Source organism: Hypanus sabinus, chromosome 11 (assembly GCF_030144855.1).
Source record: "Hypanus sabinus isolate sHypSab1 chromosome 11, sHypSab1.hap1, whole genome shotgun sequence".
NCBI lineage: Eukaryota > Metazoa > Chordata > Chondrichthyes > Myliobatiformes > Dasyatidae > Hypanus > Hypanus sabinus.
In genome coordinates, this window is record NC_082716.1 from 73,001,035 (window position 1) to 73,016,257 (window position 15,223).

General features: G+C 42.2%; 1 protein-coding gene across 4 annotated transcripts in view; it reads left to right on the top strand.

Moving 5' to 3' along the window:
• LOC132402111 (potassium channel subfamily T member 2) overlaps positions 1-15,223 on the top strand; it is an 884,531-nt gene that overhangs the window by 285,011 nt on the left and 584,297 nt on the right. For all 4 annotated transcript variants that reach the window (XM_059984711.1, XM_059984712.1, XM_059984713.1 and 1 more), the window contains one exon: positions 8,975-9,034. In XM_059984711.1, coding sequence (XP_059840694.1) covers positions 8,975-9,034 — 60 coding nt within the window. The remainder of the gene's footprint in view (positions 1-8,974; positions 9,035-15,223) is intronic.

Genomic DNA, 15,223 nt, shown 5'->3' on the forward strand with positions numbered 1-15,223 from the left:
ATTTCTTATATCCTTCACATGAGGAGTAAAAATCTTTGTGTTATGTCTCCATTTGCAATGTGTAATTTATGAGGGGTCATTGATAAGTTCATGGCCTAAGGTAGAAGGAGTCAATTTTAGAAAACCTAGCACATTTATTTTTCAACATAGTCCCCTCCTACATTTACACACTTAGTCATCCAGAAAGTGTCCACAGCAAGGGTGATTGATACGTTTGTGGCCCAAGGTAAAAAGAGATGAGTAATACAGCTCATGTTACACGCACATGCAGTTCAACTCTTTGAGTAAATATGCAGAAAGTTTGAAGTTAATAACTCATCGGGGTGATTGATAAGTTTGTGGCCTAAGGTAGAAGGAAATGAGTAATAAACACACTTTCTGCATAATCACTCAGAGTTCAACTGTATGTGCATGCAACGAGAGCTGTATAACTCATCTTCTACCTTAGGCCACCGACTTATCAATCACCTATGCTGTGGACACTTTCTGGAGGTCCAAGATCTCTATGCTTCACGACCATTGGACTGTGTGTAAATGTAGGAGGGGACTATGTTGAATAATAAATGTGCTAGGTTTTCTAAAACAGATGCCTTATACCTTAAGCCACAAACTTATCAATCACCCCTCTTATAGTAATTTATAATATATAGTATGTTCTACAAGGCAGTCAATATAGCATAGAAATACAATTCTATCAGTGTGAATTAATCAGTCTGATGGCCTGGTGGAAGAAGTTGTCCTGGAGCCTGTTGGTCTTGGCGTTTATGCTGCAGTACCATTTCCTGGATGGTAACAGCTGGAACAGTTTGTGGTTGGGGTGACTCAGGTCCCCAATGATCCTTTGGGCCCTTTTTACCCACCTGTCTCTGTAAATGTCCTGAATAGTGAGAAGTTCACATCTATAGATGCGCTGGGCTGCCCGCACCACTCTCTGCAGAGTCCTGCGATTGAGGGAAGTACAGTCCCATACCAGGCAGTGATGCAGTCAGTCAAGATGTTATAAATTGTGCCCCTGTACAAAGTCTTCAGGATTTGGGGACTCTTGCCAAACTGCTTCAACCGTCTGAGGTGGAAGAGGTGCTCTTGTGCTTTTTTCACCGTATAGCCAGGATGTACAGACCATGTGAGATCCTCGGTGATGTAGATGCCGAGGAACTTAAAGCTGTTTGCCCTCTCAACCCCAGATCCTTTGATGTCAGTAGGGGTTAGTTCATCACCATTCCTCCTGTAACCCACAACCAGCTCCTTTGTTTATGCAACATTGAAGGAGAGGTTGTTTTCTCAGTCACCACGGTGTCAGTGTGATGACTTCTTCTCTGTTGGCTGTCTTGTTATTATTTGAGATAAGGCCAATCAATGTAGTATCATCAGCAAATTTAATTAGCAGATTGGAGCTGTGGGTGGGAACACAGTCATGGGTATAAAGAGAGTAAAGGAGGGGGCTTAGGACACAGGCCTGAGGAGCACCTGGGTTGAGGGTCAGAGGAGTAGAGGTGAGGGAGTCCACTCTTACCACTTGCCAGTGATCTGACAGGAAGTTTAGGATGCAGTTGCACAAGGCAGGGTGAAGGCTGGGGTCTGGACCTCGTAGCTCTGGACACTTGTTGCACCATGCTCAACCTTTTGTGTCCTAACTTTGTCAGTGGTCTTACCAACATCTGCCTCCACAACCTCTCCACTAACTGTTCTGGCTCTCTGGTTCCCATCCCTCTGCATCTCCAGATTAAACCCCACTGTGCAGCATTAAGAAACCTTCTTGCTAGGATGTTAGACCCATTTAGTTCAGGTGCAAACTGTCCCATCTGTACAGGTCCCAACTTCCCTGGTCCAATGATCCAGAAATGTTATGCCCTCCCTCCAACACCAACTCTTTAGCCACATTTTTACCTGTGTAATCCTCCTAGTTCTGGCCTTACTAGCACATGGGATGGGTAGCAATACAGAGATCACAACCCTTGAGGCCCTGCCCTTTAACTTAGCACTTAAATCCCGGAACTCTGTGTGTGGAATCTTGTCACTCGACCTACATGAACCACGAATTCTGGCTGTTCATCCTCTCACTTAAGAATGCTGAGGAGTTGATCCAAGATATCCCTGGCACCTGAGAGGCAATGTAGCATCTGGGAACCTTGTTTTTGCCCACAGAACCTCCTGTATCTGCCCCTAACTAACGAATCCCATATGACCACAGTGTGCCTCTTCTCCCTCCTTCCCTTCTGAGTCCCAAAGCCAGACAGTGCCAGAGACCCAACTACTGTGACTTTCCTCTGTTAGGTCAACTAAACCTTACTACCCCTAACTGGAGGTTTCCCTGCCTTCCCACATCCCGCAAGAGGAGCATTCCACTATCCTGCCTGACATCTCTACTGTCCTAGCTGAGCAGATATAAAGGAGGGAAGGAAAATGAAACTTAACCTAGAGCCTTTCTTTTGCTTTCTGTGACTGAAGCCTTCCTTCACTGAAGCCTTGAAGAGCCACAAGGTAGCGAAGTTTTGAGATGACTGTTTTCTTCCTCCTGCCGAAGAAAACCCATCAGACTAATCTTGCTTTTTAATATCCGTTCCATAATTGTGCAGAACATGACATAACAATTGCTCATCTAAATGCATTGTCACCATCCTTCCAGACAGCATTTCCCCAACCTCATAGAAGATTTATAGGGTGAAGCGGCTTTTGTCCTTTCTCATCCTAGTTACTGCCCACCCTGTGAAGGGAAATGAAGTGTTGCACGTTTACCCTATCCAAGCCTCTTTCAATTTTATACACTTCATTAAATCTCTAAGCCTCTAGTATTCTGAAGAAAATAGCCACAATCTAGGTCGGGGGTCGGCAACCCGCGGCTCCGGTGCCAAATGTGGCTCTTTTACGTCTGGGCTGCGGCTCCCTGTTGCTTTGGGAAATAATTGGTTGTGGCGACCCTTTTCCTGGCACATCCGAACCGACTCACAATTAGATAGCCTACGGGGGTTTGCGAGCACAGAGCTTTGGAGCCTCTGCGCCACGGGGGGCAGGTTGAGGGAGGCTTAAAAGTGAGGCTGAAGATTTCGAATAAAGTTTTTTCCTTCGACTGCAGTTACCGTCTCCGTGTCGTAATTTTAGCGCTGCGTGTAGCACACCGCTACATGGTCAGTATTTAATTAAAATGTATTTTATGTTAGTTTGTTAGTTTTTGATATGTAATTCTAAATTTGAAGATTATGGTGATCTTGTACAATCTAAATAAGACGTTGTGGCGACCCATTTCCTGACACATCCGAACCGGCTCACAATTAGCCAGCGTTCAGGCTAAGGGAGATAGCCTACGGGGGTTTGTGAGTACATGTCTTTTGCAGCATCCGCGCCCATGGGGGGCGGGTTGAGGGAGGCTTAAAAGCAAGGCTGTTTAGTTCGAATAAAGCTATCTTTGACTGCAGTTTACTGACTGCGTGTAGCACACCGCTACAACGTGTTTTTATCGCTGGCTGTCCAGAGGGGAGGTGCTGAAACGCTTTGTCGCGTGTCTGGAAGAAGTGAAAACTTTCCTGGGCAGCAAAGGGCCCACCTTTCCTGAGCTGGAACAGCCAGAGTGGCTGGAAAAGCTACACTTCATGGTAGACATGACAGCGCACCTGAACACGCTGAACACAGCTCTTCAGGGGTAAGGACGTACAGCCCTGCACATGTTGGAGGATGTTTTGGCATTCGAGCGCAAGTTGACAGTGCTTGCCAGAGATTTACAAAAAGGCACATTGTCTCACTTCCCCAATTTGAGAGAGTTCAAATAAGGTCATGACATGATAAATTCGGAGTATTTACGTTCTGCAATCATCGCAATGCAAACATCGTTTGGGAAACGCTTCTGTGAGTTCAGAGAGGAAAAAAACACATTATCCTTCCCGGTCACTCCCCTAAGCATCGATCCATCCCTACTGAATACGACTGCATTGTCAGGTGTAAGTCAACCTGAACAAGTATGATAAATATTTTAATTGCCTATTATTTTACGTATATTCATATGTTTTCATTGTTCAGTGAAATAGTCCTTTCATTTTTCAGGTTGATAGCTGGCTGACGTTATTTTTGGTTTGCTGCTGGCGGCAAATTTAAGTTTAGCGTTTTTCATAAATACAAGAAGGAGTCAAATAGATGTTGAGTATTTTACTTAAAAGTAACCTTCAACACAACGTCTTTTTTTCGGAGTTCAAAATGTTTTTGTTGCATGCAGAAATGTAATTTCGTTTTCTCTGCAGGAGTTCATCAATTTCATAAATGCAACACATTATAGTTTGTTTATACATAGCATAAAGGCAAAACAAAACATTGTATGCAGTGTTATTTCATTTTAAATGTCAAACGGGTTTTGCGGCTCCCAGTGTTTTCTTTTCTGTGGGAAACGAGTTCAAGTGGCTCTTTCAGTGGTAAAGGTTGCTGACCCCTGATCTAGGTAATTGTGGTAACTACCGAACTTCTGCAGCACTGGCAATATCCTTCTAAGTCTCCTTTCCATCTTCCCTATTTACTGTGATGTGTTAATCAGTACTCTGCTCTCGTGTTTTATGTAATTTTAAAATGATGTACAGTACCTTGTCTTACATTCTGTGCTCTACACGGTGTAGGAAAACATCTTGGATGCTGCTTTAACCATCTTTCCTTACATTCTTGTGTTTGTTTTTCATCTCTGTGTTCCTCTGTAGCTCTTCAGAATTCTGCTGCTTGTTGTGTATTCTCTTGCCCTCCAGACGGTTCTGTAGATTGAGTTCCATTTTCCAATTTCATGGCCTCATTGCTAGACCATTGAAATCTCCCTGTAGTCTATGACTTTCTTTTGCACTGTCAATTTTTGCATCAGTGAACTTTATAACCCATCTCCTTATACTTACATAATTAAAGGAATCTGCTTTGACCGCCTGGAATTCTAATCTTTTGATCAACCTACGGTATGGGATCTTACAGTGACTGTCATTCAGATCAGGCTATCATTTGTGGTCAGAATACTAACTACACAATTGTGTATACCGAATCACCGCAGAAGCAGGAGGAAGCAGCATGCGAGGATGCAGAGAACTAGTTGCAAAAATGGATATGAAAATGCAGTAGAAACCATTTGTTACCCCCACATTGCCACCAGTGCCATTATCTCTTAGCTTTAGTTGGTATGTATACGTTTTCTTGCAGTTTGACTATCCAGTTTTCCTACTGTCACATGAGCAAAGCTCTTTGACTGCTGGTGTTCATGCTTTATTGATTTCAGCTTGCTATTATTAATATACAAGTTTTGTCAGCAGGTGTTTGAAGGTTTTTAACTGTCTTCAGTCAGCATCTACAATTGTACTGTAGTTAGGTTTGCAGGATATATATCATGCTGTGTTCTGCTGTCTACACTAACAGATCAGCTAAACTGCACCCCTTTGGGATTGAGCTGTAACCTTCCTGGTGATTATGTCATACATACTGGGTAAATTTTTTTGAGACGTGAAATTAGCCGGGGAAAGTTCAGAGGTGGTAATCAATTATTATTGTGGAAGTATATGCGTTTTGGTGGCGGGGTCTCTACCAAAGGAGATGTGAGGTGCTCCTCCCCTTTTTTTATGGGAGGGAGAAACCAATATTTATGCCTTCAGGTTGGAGCCTACCCATTTGAAATACCTCTGCTCCATCTGCCAAAAGCAGAACTTTCCAGTGGTCAGGTATTTTAATTCCCATTCACATTCTCGTTCTGACATGTCAGTCCATGGCTTCCTATTGTACCAAGATGAGACCACCTTCAGTGTGGAGGAGCAACACCTTAAATTCCATCTGGGTAGCCTCCAGTCTAATGGTATGAATATTGATTTTCCTCTTGCTGTTAAAAAAATTTCCCCTCCCCTCTCCCCCACTTCTTCTATTGCCCACACTGGCCTCTTACCTCTTCTCACCTGCCTATCACTTCCACTTTCCCTTTCTCTTATGGTCCACTCTCATCTCCTATCAGATTCCTTCCTCTCCAGCCCTTTATCTTTCCTACCCACCTGGCCTCAGCTATCATCTTCTTGCTGTCCTCCTTCCCCTCCCTCCACCTTTTTAGTCTGGTGTTGTCCAGAGTAAAAATTATTTGGACACCGCTTTGCTGAGTACCTCTGCATCATCTGCCACAGTGAGATTTCCTGTTAACTCCGATTCCTATTCCTATTCCTATTTCAATGCGTCGGTTCTAGGCCTCCACTTGTGCCGACATGAGGTCACCCTCAGGGTGGAGGAGTAACACGTTATATTCCGTCTGGATAGCCTCCAACCTGATTTTATAAGTATTGATTTCTCCTTCCACTACCTTTCCAGTCCTGAAGAAGGGTCACGGGCCAAAACATCATCTGTTTATGCTACCTGGCTGATGAGTTCCTCCAGTATTTTGTGTGTGTATTGCTAGCTATATATATATATGTGCCTAAGACTTTTGCACAGTACTGTAAAAACCACATATTTTTGTGAAAACCAGATACCATTAATACAATCTGACTCTGAAATTATACTTTGAAATTGTCTTGATAACGTGTCACATCCCTTCCATGTCTTACCAACTTGACTGTATTATGTTCAGTCAATTTAAGAGTTCCATCGGGACTAAAAGCACTTCATTACAGTGTGTGCAACTGAACTATCTGCAAAATGTCAACAACATTACAAGTCATAACCACATGACAGAGTCACTTAAGGTAGCAGTAACACACCTGCTTCAATTTATCAGGATACGGAGGCATACACAGTCTGATAAGTGGAAGCAGGCAAAATATATATGTTCCGAAATGTACTGTTGCCTGTTAAGCACAACAAATTCCCATCAATGAATGCATTACTGTTCTTATTTGCAAATGTTGTATACAAAGTTATCAAACATAAATGTTGTGGATTAAAAATTTTGCACAAAAGCTCACATCCACATGAAAAACGCTTTCGAAGAAGCAAGTTCACCTGATATGCTTCTTGTACTTCCTTGCAGCTTGATTCTTCTTTGCAGACAGTCTTTATATTCCAAAGTTTGTGCAGCTCTCCACCGTGCAGTGATGTGTTTGTTTCTTCAGACAACAGCTTCTCCTTTCTTCATCTTCCCTTTTTGGATTTTGGCTGCACATTCCTCCTTTTCTTGACTGCCTTTGACTGCGGCTTGATACTTCACAATTGTCTTCAAATTATTATTAATTTACTACAACTCCTCCAACCTCAACTGTGTTTAGTTCTCTCTATTTTAAGGGTTCCAAAGGTCCCAACAGACTTATGGACAAAAGTCCATTCCTTACAGTGTGAACAGGACCCACTGTACTATCAATCCTCTTCAGCCTATGGATTTTACCTGCTCCAGGTCTCTACGAAGTCACTTCCTTCCCACTACAGACCAACAACCATACCCTATTTGTTGCCTTGAGACAGGTCTTCAATTCTGAAGTAAACTGCTTGGCTTTAGTTTTACTTACCACTTCTGTTCACCAAGTTTTCTCATCCAGAGTTCCATGAAAAATCTTGATTATACCTTTATCCTCCATCTCCTGTAAAAAAAATCTTGCCCGTACCTCTTCCCACCCTATCTCCTGTTTTTTTGCCTCAGCTGTAACTGTTCCCAGTATGTGACACTCCGTTCCAGAACATAAGAGATGTCCTCTTTCTTTAAACAACAGGGTTTCCCTCCCTCTTTTATTGATGCTGCCCTCACCTGCTTCTCCTCTGTTTTGCGTGCATCTGCACTCACACCATCTTCCACTGATGTAATAGTGATAGAGTCCCTCTTGTCCTCACCTATCATTGCATCAGCACCTGCACCCTCTGCAACTTCATCTCCAAGGGGACCCTACCACTAAACATATCTTTACTTACCCCACTCTCCACTTTCTGCAGGGATCGCTCCCCCTGCGATTCCCTTGTCCATCCGTTCCTCCCCACTAATCTCCCTCCAGACACTTTTCCCTGCGAGCAGCCTAAGTGCTACACCTGCCCATTCACCACCTCCCCTACCTCCATTCAGAACCCCAAACAGTCCTTCCAGGTGAGGCAACACTTCATCTGCGAGTCTGCTGGGATCATCTATTGTGTCCGGTGCACTTAAAGCAGCCTCATCTACGCTGATGTGACCCAGACTAATTAAGTGAAACATTTGATGGGCAGATTGTTATGTACACTGACAATAGGCAGAAATGGAGTTCACTATATCTATCCTTATTCATGTTTTGTGACAATTTCAGCATAGCATTTTTTCCTCATAAATAACATTTTGACAAAATTCAGAAAAATGCATGAATTCAGTCGGAATGTTGCAACAATCAAATTATTGGTATTTTATAACACTGTTATTTAGAACAAGGTTTTGTAATGCCCAACAATTTAGAAGGTAGTCTAAGTCACAAAAGGAGGCATTAACTGGCCACCCAGCTTACAACCAAATGTGCAAATACAGGTACAAAATCAAATGTGTCTTATAAATCAGTTCCATGATAATGACAGAAATTAGCTGGAAACTGGAATATTAAAGCGAGGCAGAGTATGATTTAAAATTAAATGTGTATTTTACTGTAAAATTTTGAGTAAACTCATCATAGAATGTTGTGTTTATTAAACCATGGAGCTCATTGACTGTAACATTTGTTACACTAACAGTTCTGCGTAACTAAACACAAAAATGTGATTTAATGGATCTTAAATTAACAAAGAGCTATGCATGGGCTGCTAAAGAAATCATTAATAATCAGTTTTCCTAGCTAAAAACAAAAAAAAAATTAAGTATGTGGCTTTTGTAATAATCTTGTGCAATTTGGAAGTCAGCAATGTTAATATTGAATTTGTCCCAATTCAACATTTAAGAATGAATTGCTGGTATAGTCTGTAATATCTTTAAAAGATTATTTAAACCTTCTTAAGGTGTAGCGGTCTTCCATCAGGAATAATTAAAGCATTTAGGAAGGAATTAATTAAAACAACAGAGGCTGAATTCTTCTGATAGCCCATTGTATTAATTTCTATTATTTCCTTTCAGGTTACCGTGGCCTTGATAAGTTTCTTTGAAACAATGCTGTTGGCTTATCTCAGCTATAAGGTAAGCTTTTTGATTTGAAATGGTTGCTTGGCAACCCCGTGCTTGCACAAACTCTCTGAATTCAAGGGATCTTTCAGATTGGCTTTAGTAGCTGGTCATGAAACAAAGGTCAGGAGAATTTACATTAAATAAAAGTACAAAAGGTAACAGCCTTTTCCAGGTCTACTGTTAAAAAGGTGGATAGTATTTCCATTCAGTACATGGATGGCCAAGACTTATGAGTAGCTAGTTAATTGTGTTAAAGAATACTTAACCACACTTTGGTGCAGAATTGATTTTAATTCCTTTGAATAATTCAATCAGTTGATGAGCATTGAAAAGGTAAAAAGATTTTTTAGAAAATTTGCTTTATTTGTCACATTACAATCAAAACATCGAAACATTCAGTAAAATGAGTTGCTTGTGTTGGGATCTGCTGGGGACAGCCAGCAAGTGTCAGCATGCTCCCACACCAACAGAGTAGGCCCACAATTTACTAACCCAAACCTAAATGTCTTTGGAATGTGAAGGGAATTGGGAGCAACTGAAGGAAACACATGCTGTCATGGGGAGAATGTACAAACTCCTTACAGACAGTGGCAGGAACCGAACCTCAGTCTTACAGAAGGCATTGTTCTAGCCAGTACCCTACTGTGAAGTTTTATCTTTAAAAAACAGCTATGATTTCAGCTGGTGCAAATGTGGAAGTAAAACTGAATTGGGCTGCTCTCTTTTTGTTTGAAGCAAACATTAATTTGTAAACAAGGGTGTTAATAAACCTTCTTAAGGTGCAGCTGTCTTCCATCAGGAATAATTAAAGCATTTAGGAAAGAATTAGTTTTCAATTGCAAAGCTGGATCAATCATGCTTTTGGATCAAAGACCTGCTGGCAGTTTTTTTTTGTCTGCATTTGGTACCATTTCATGTTTTTTTTTCCTCTAGAATTATGGTAAAAAACCAAATGTGAAGATGGGCTTAAAGGAGAGACTGACAAGATGTATTAGAACAGTTCAAAGGATGAGCATTTGTGGTTAACAGAATAGATTTAAAGTTCAATGTATATATATATAATTTTAATGAAAGGTTAGAAACTGATGGACATGAAATTAAGGTGATTGGCAAAGTTGCAGGTGGTGTGAAGAAACTTCAGTGGTTAAAATTTGAATGAAAAGCATAAAATTAAATAATTTTCATAAGGGAGTTGGATAAATAATTGAATCATAGAAATTTATGCATTGGAAGAAGTGATGCAATCCATTTGTATCTCCACTAGCCAAATAAAGACACCATCAGTTAAGCCCATGTTCTTGAATTGTGGATCTTAGGCTGCGTTCACACTAGACCGGATAAATCAGTAGCCGAAGCTTTTTCTCTTCATTTTGACCCTCCATCCACACTGAAACAGCGTTTACTCCCCCGAAAATGGAGGTTTTCAGAAGCGCTCTCCAGAGTGAATAAATCTGAAAATGCCTAATATCCAGTTTAGTGTGTATGGGGTAACTGGCTAGTTTTTAAACCGCTGTCATGATGTGCCAAAACAAATGGTGGTGGCAGCGGGGCATTTCATTGTTTTCTTGAATGCAACCTCCAACACCACAACAATGTCTGACAATATATGTGTAACATTGTATGGAAATACAAGATAACACTGATGAAGACATGTTTTATACATTTAACAAGGTGCTTTATTAATGTATTGCTTGTGAAAACATTCAATAGATACAATTGTCACTTTTGCCCAGAAACTCATTTTATTGCACATGTTAAATACAGCAAAATAATACAAAAAGACGTGGCAAAAGTAAAGGCAAACAAATGAGGTAACAACAAATTTCACCTTTACCCAATTACAAGCCTTATTGCCTTTAGTTGTAGCTGTCGTCCCTTTCATCGGTGAAGAGACTATGGCTGTAGGAAATGTTTCTGGGCAAAGGCACACCAAGTCTTTCGTTTGGCAATTTCCTTTTTAAGTTTTTCTAGTCCAGGCATGGGCAAATTACGGCCCACGGGCCATATGCGGCCCGTTAAGCTTTTTAATCCGGCCCGCAGAACTTGATAAAATTATATTAATAAACCTTGTTAACGTTTTTTCCCCACAATTCTGGCGTTTTCCCAATAGATGACGCACTCTATATACATTTGTGGCGACCCATTTCCTGGCACATCCGAACCGGCTCACAATTAGCCAGCATTCCGGCTAAGGGAGATAGCCTGCGGGTATTTGCGAGCACAGAGCTTTGGAGCCTCTGCGCCACGGGGGGCAGGTTGAGGGAGGCTTAAAAGTGAGGCTGGGGATTTCGAATAAAGTTTTTTTCTTCGACTGCAGTTACCGACTCCGTGTCGTAATTTTAGCGCTGCATGTAGCACACCGCTACACATTGACCTTTGTTGAGGTGCAGCGTATTACTCCACATTTGCGCTTTACTCTTTGTTCAGCTCGACCTGTTTGTGTGAACAGGCGTTCAGCGTCATGAACATCAACAAAGCCAGCCACAGATCCAAGTTAACTGACCAACACCTCAGATCCATCCTGAGAATCGCCACAACAAAACTAAATCCAGACTTTGATGCGCTGGCTAAAAAGGGAGACCAACAAAACTGTTCCCACTGAAATTAAAAATAAGTTTCTTCGTTGTGTTATGTAAAAAATGCATTTAAAAATATTTTTTTCAATAAGCCTTACATGTTACATGTCATTTCTGTTAAGTGATGGACATGAGTAGTGCGCAGGTGCACGTACGTTCTCAAAATAAAAAATGCGCTCCAGATCAAATAACACGCTCCGCATACTGACGTGCTATCACTGTTCTGTCTTTGTGCTGGTCATTGTTGAGTTTTGACACAGGGGACAATTGAATAGGAAGGAGCAGGACAAGTAGACCTGCATCTCCTACCGTTTTTGAAATAAAGACAGTCAGGAGGAGAGTGATGATGATAATATCTTGAAGGATAACAGATTTTTCAGTGCTTTGAAATAATAACTGTTACTATTAAAAAAACTGTATTTTATTCATTTAATTTTCAGTGTTTTAAAAATAATTTCAAAAAATAGCTAAATACCATGGGACTTCAAAGACAGATATTTTGTTGTAATGCATTTGTTCATTTTCAATTTAAATTAAAGCACGTGTTTTCTACATATCCCATGATATTTTATTTTCTCTTATGAGGTGTATTACCAAAACACTCCGTCCATCTGCTCCTGGTCCGGCCCCCCTGTCAAATTTTAGAACCCTTTGTGGCCCACAAGTCAAAAAGTTTGCCCACCCCTGTTCTAGTCTGTAACTGGACAAACGTGCACTTTTCCTCTTTGCTTGTTTTCTGTGTCCTGCTCATGCCCAGTAAGAGGAGATTCACCCAAATATCCGTTTTAATGTGGACAGAGGCATTTTTTAAAATGCCTAGTGTGGACACCTGTTGTTTTTACGCAAAACTGGCATTTTCAAAATTACCTAGTCTAGTGTGGAAGTAGCCTTAAATTGGTCATTCAAATACTTTGAACTTCAGCTTTTTGTTATTTCAAAAAGCTGTTACTTTGTTATTTATTTTTGAAATTCTCAAGGACATCAGCTAACTCAGCTGCTTTTTGAATGTGTTGATGTAGACTGAGTGGGTTGAATGGCTTCCTTTGTGTTGTATCGCTGAATACCTACCTCCCCGAGCAACCCTGTATAAGTGGAAACAGACAAACAATATAGTCAATTATATACAGTCAGAGTCAGGTTTATTATCACTGTAATTTGTTTCTTTTCCAGCAGTGATTGCACAGACATAAAAATTGAAATTATTTACAGAATAAATATTGTAATGAAAGGAATAATGAAGTAGTGTTCATGGACCATTCAGAAATCTGATAGCAGAGGGAAAGAAGGTGTTTCTGAGTCATTGAATATGCATCTTCAGGCTTTTGTATCTTATCCCTGATGATTCTCATAAGAAGAGTGCATGCTCCGGAAGGTAATTATCCTTAGTGATGTAACTCTCGCTTCTGCTAGCAGCTTAATACAGAGGGTGATAGCCCCTGGCCCAGCAAAACTTAGGAAATCTCATTTGGGTGGATGCTGTGCGATGTGTCCCCTGTTACAAATCAGTCATCGCCGTCTGAACCCTTATTGCCTAGGTGGCACATAGGGCCTAACAAATCAGTACCCCGAAATAACAAACAGTACACAATATGCGATTAAACGATTAAGCTTTATAATTCTTAATTAGACTATATGGTTAGTAAAGAAATGAAACAAAAGATAAAAAGGGCCTAATCTTATGAAACAGTCTGTTGCGCAATGTTGGAGCTCACTGATAAGTCAGATCATCGCTGACCTTCGGACCCTCGCTCCAAGTTCACCCCGTCTGGCGGTCTACCAACTCTCTCCATTTGTGTCTTCTCTCCTCATCTCTCCCCAGCAAAAGACCACAAAAATCTCTCTTCCAGACTCACAAGAAAGAACAACAACATTCCTAACCCCGTTATCTCTCGTCATAACCCAAACATTGCTGCTACAGAGAAACCATTACATTATCAGTGAAACCTTACAGCATGTTACACTCTCCCCCCACCAAATTTAGTCATGTCCTCATGATATTGAGATAATTTGTCAACCCTTCCTGCAAAGCACAAAGCCCAATCCAGGTGGAAAAAGCAGAGATATAGCTCCCCAACACTGTAGGGGTCACACTCTGTTCCCCTGGTGTTACGTAGGCTAGCCTATCCAGTGGTCTCCTAATTCTCAGAGACCTCCGCACCCCATCACCTAACTCTTCAGATTCTGACAGTACTGGGGATACTTCCAATCTACCTGGCGAGGCCGCCCCTGATCGATCACTCGTGCCCACCTGCAACTCAGAACCTCTGTTCCATGATCAAACCCCGCTTCCTCCCCTGCTGCAACCCAGGCTGCCCACAGATAGACCCCCCACCCCCTCTTCACCTGTCTCAAAGGGAGAAGGGCCGGGAGCCTCTTCCTCAATCACTGGGGAGTTAGTGAAAGGCAGCATATACCACACATCCAAGACTGAATCAGTACCCCCCTCAGTGGTGGGGGCCTGCCTACCCTCGCCTGTTGGGGGGGCCGATTGTTCCCCCATGTTTTCACAGAGTCCTCTTACTAGGTGTAGGCTCCAAGTCGGGCTCTGGGTCTACCTGCACCTCTTGACCCAGGGCAACAGGTGGTTCCGATGGAGAATCTTGACAGGCCCATTCCCATCCTCTGGTTTCATCCGAAAAACTGGTAGGTTTGGCATCTGACTCTCCACCACATAGGGCGTAGATGCCCAGCGGTCAGCCAACTTGTGCTTTCCAGGTAGCCCCAGATTCCTCATGAGGACTCTCTCCCGGTAGGAGTTGGGAGAACCTCACCTTCTGATCATACCTCCTCTTATTCCCTTGATTCTGCTTGGCAGCCGCAACCCCAGCTAATTCATGAGCCCTTTTCAGCCTTTCTCATGTCAGACGCATACTTCAGATAAATATTTGGTGGTAAGTCACCCTCGTCAGTCCCAGAGCAAAGGGCAAGGGGCAACCTTGCCTCACGCCCAAACTTAAGATAATATGGCGAGTAATATGGCTTCATTTAGCGTACAATTATAACTGTGAACCGGATGCCCAATATGTTGACTCCACCTGCTCTTCTTGCTGATCTCCAGGGTCCTAAGCATGTCTAGAAAGGTCTGATTAAACCTCTCTGAGTGGGAATCACCCTAACCCTCGACTTCTCGACTCCAAGCATGCCCAGTAACTCATGAATGAGTCTGCTCTCGAATGCCGTCCCTGATTACCATAAAGGCCATAGTAAATGAAATACTTCCCCATAACACCTTTGCCACCGTAGATGCCCTCTGGTCCTCGGTAGGAAAAGCCTGAGCATATCTGGTGTAGTGGTCCATGATGACTAAGACAGTCACTGTGTTGCTGGCATCAGGTTCTATTGACAGGAAATCCATACACACCAGGTCCAGGGGCCCCGCTCTCTGCAAGTGGGACAAGGGAGCTGCGTACGTAGGCAATGTCTTCTGCCGTATGCATCGAATGCATGACTTGCAGTATTCTTTGACCTCCGACTTCATTCAGGGCCGGTAAAACCGGTCTCTGAGCAATCCATATGTCTTTTCCACCCCAAATTGTCCAGAATCGTCATGAAGTGACTTCAACGCCACCCTCCGATACTTCTCGGACAGAACCAGCTGGCAACTCCGGGGTTGGTCTCAGGGTGA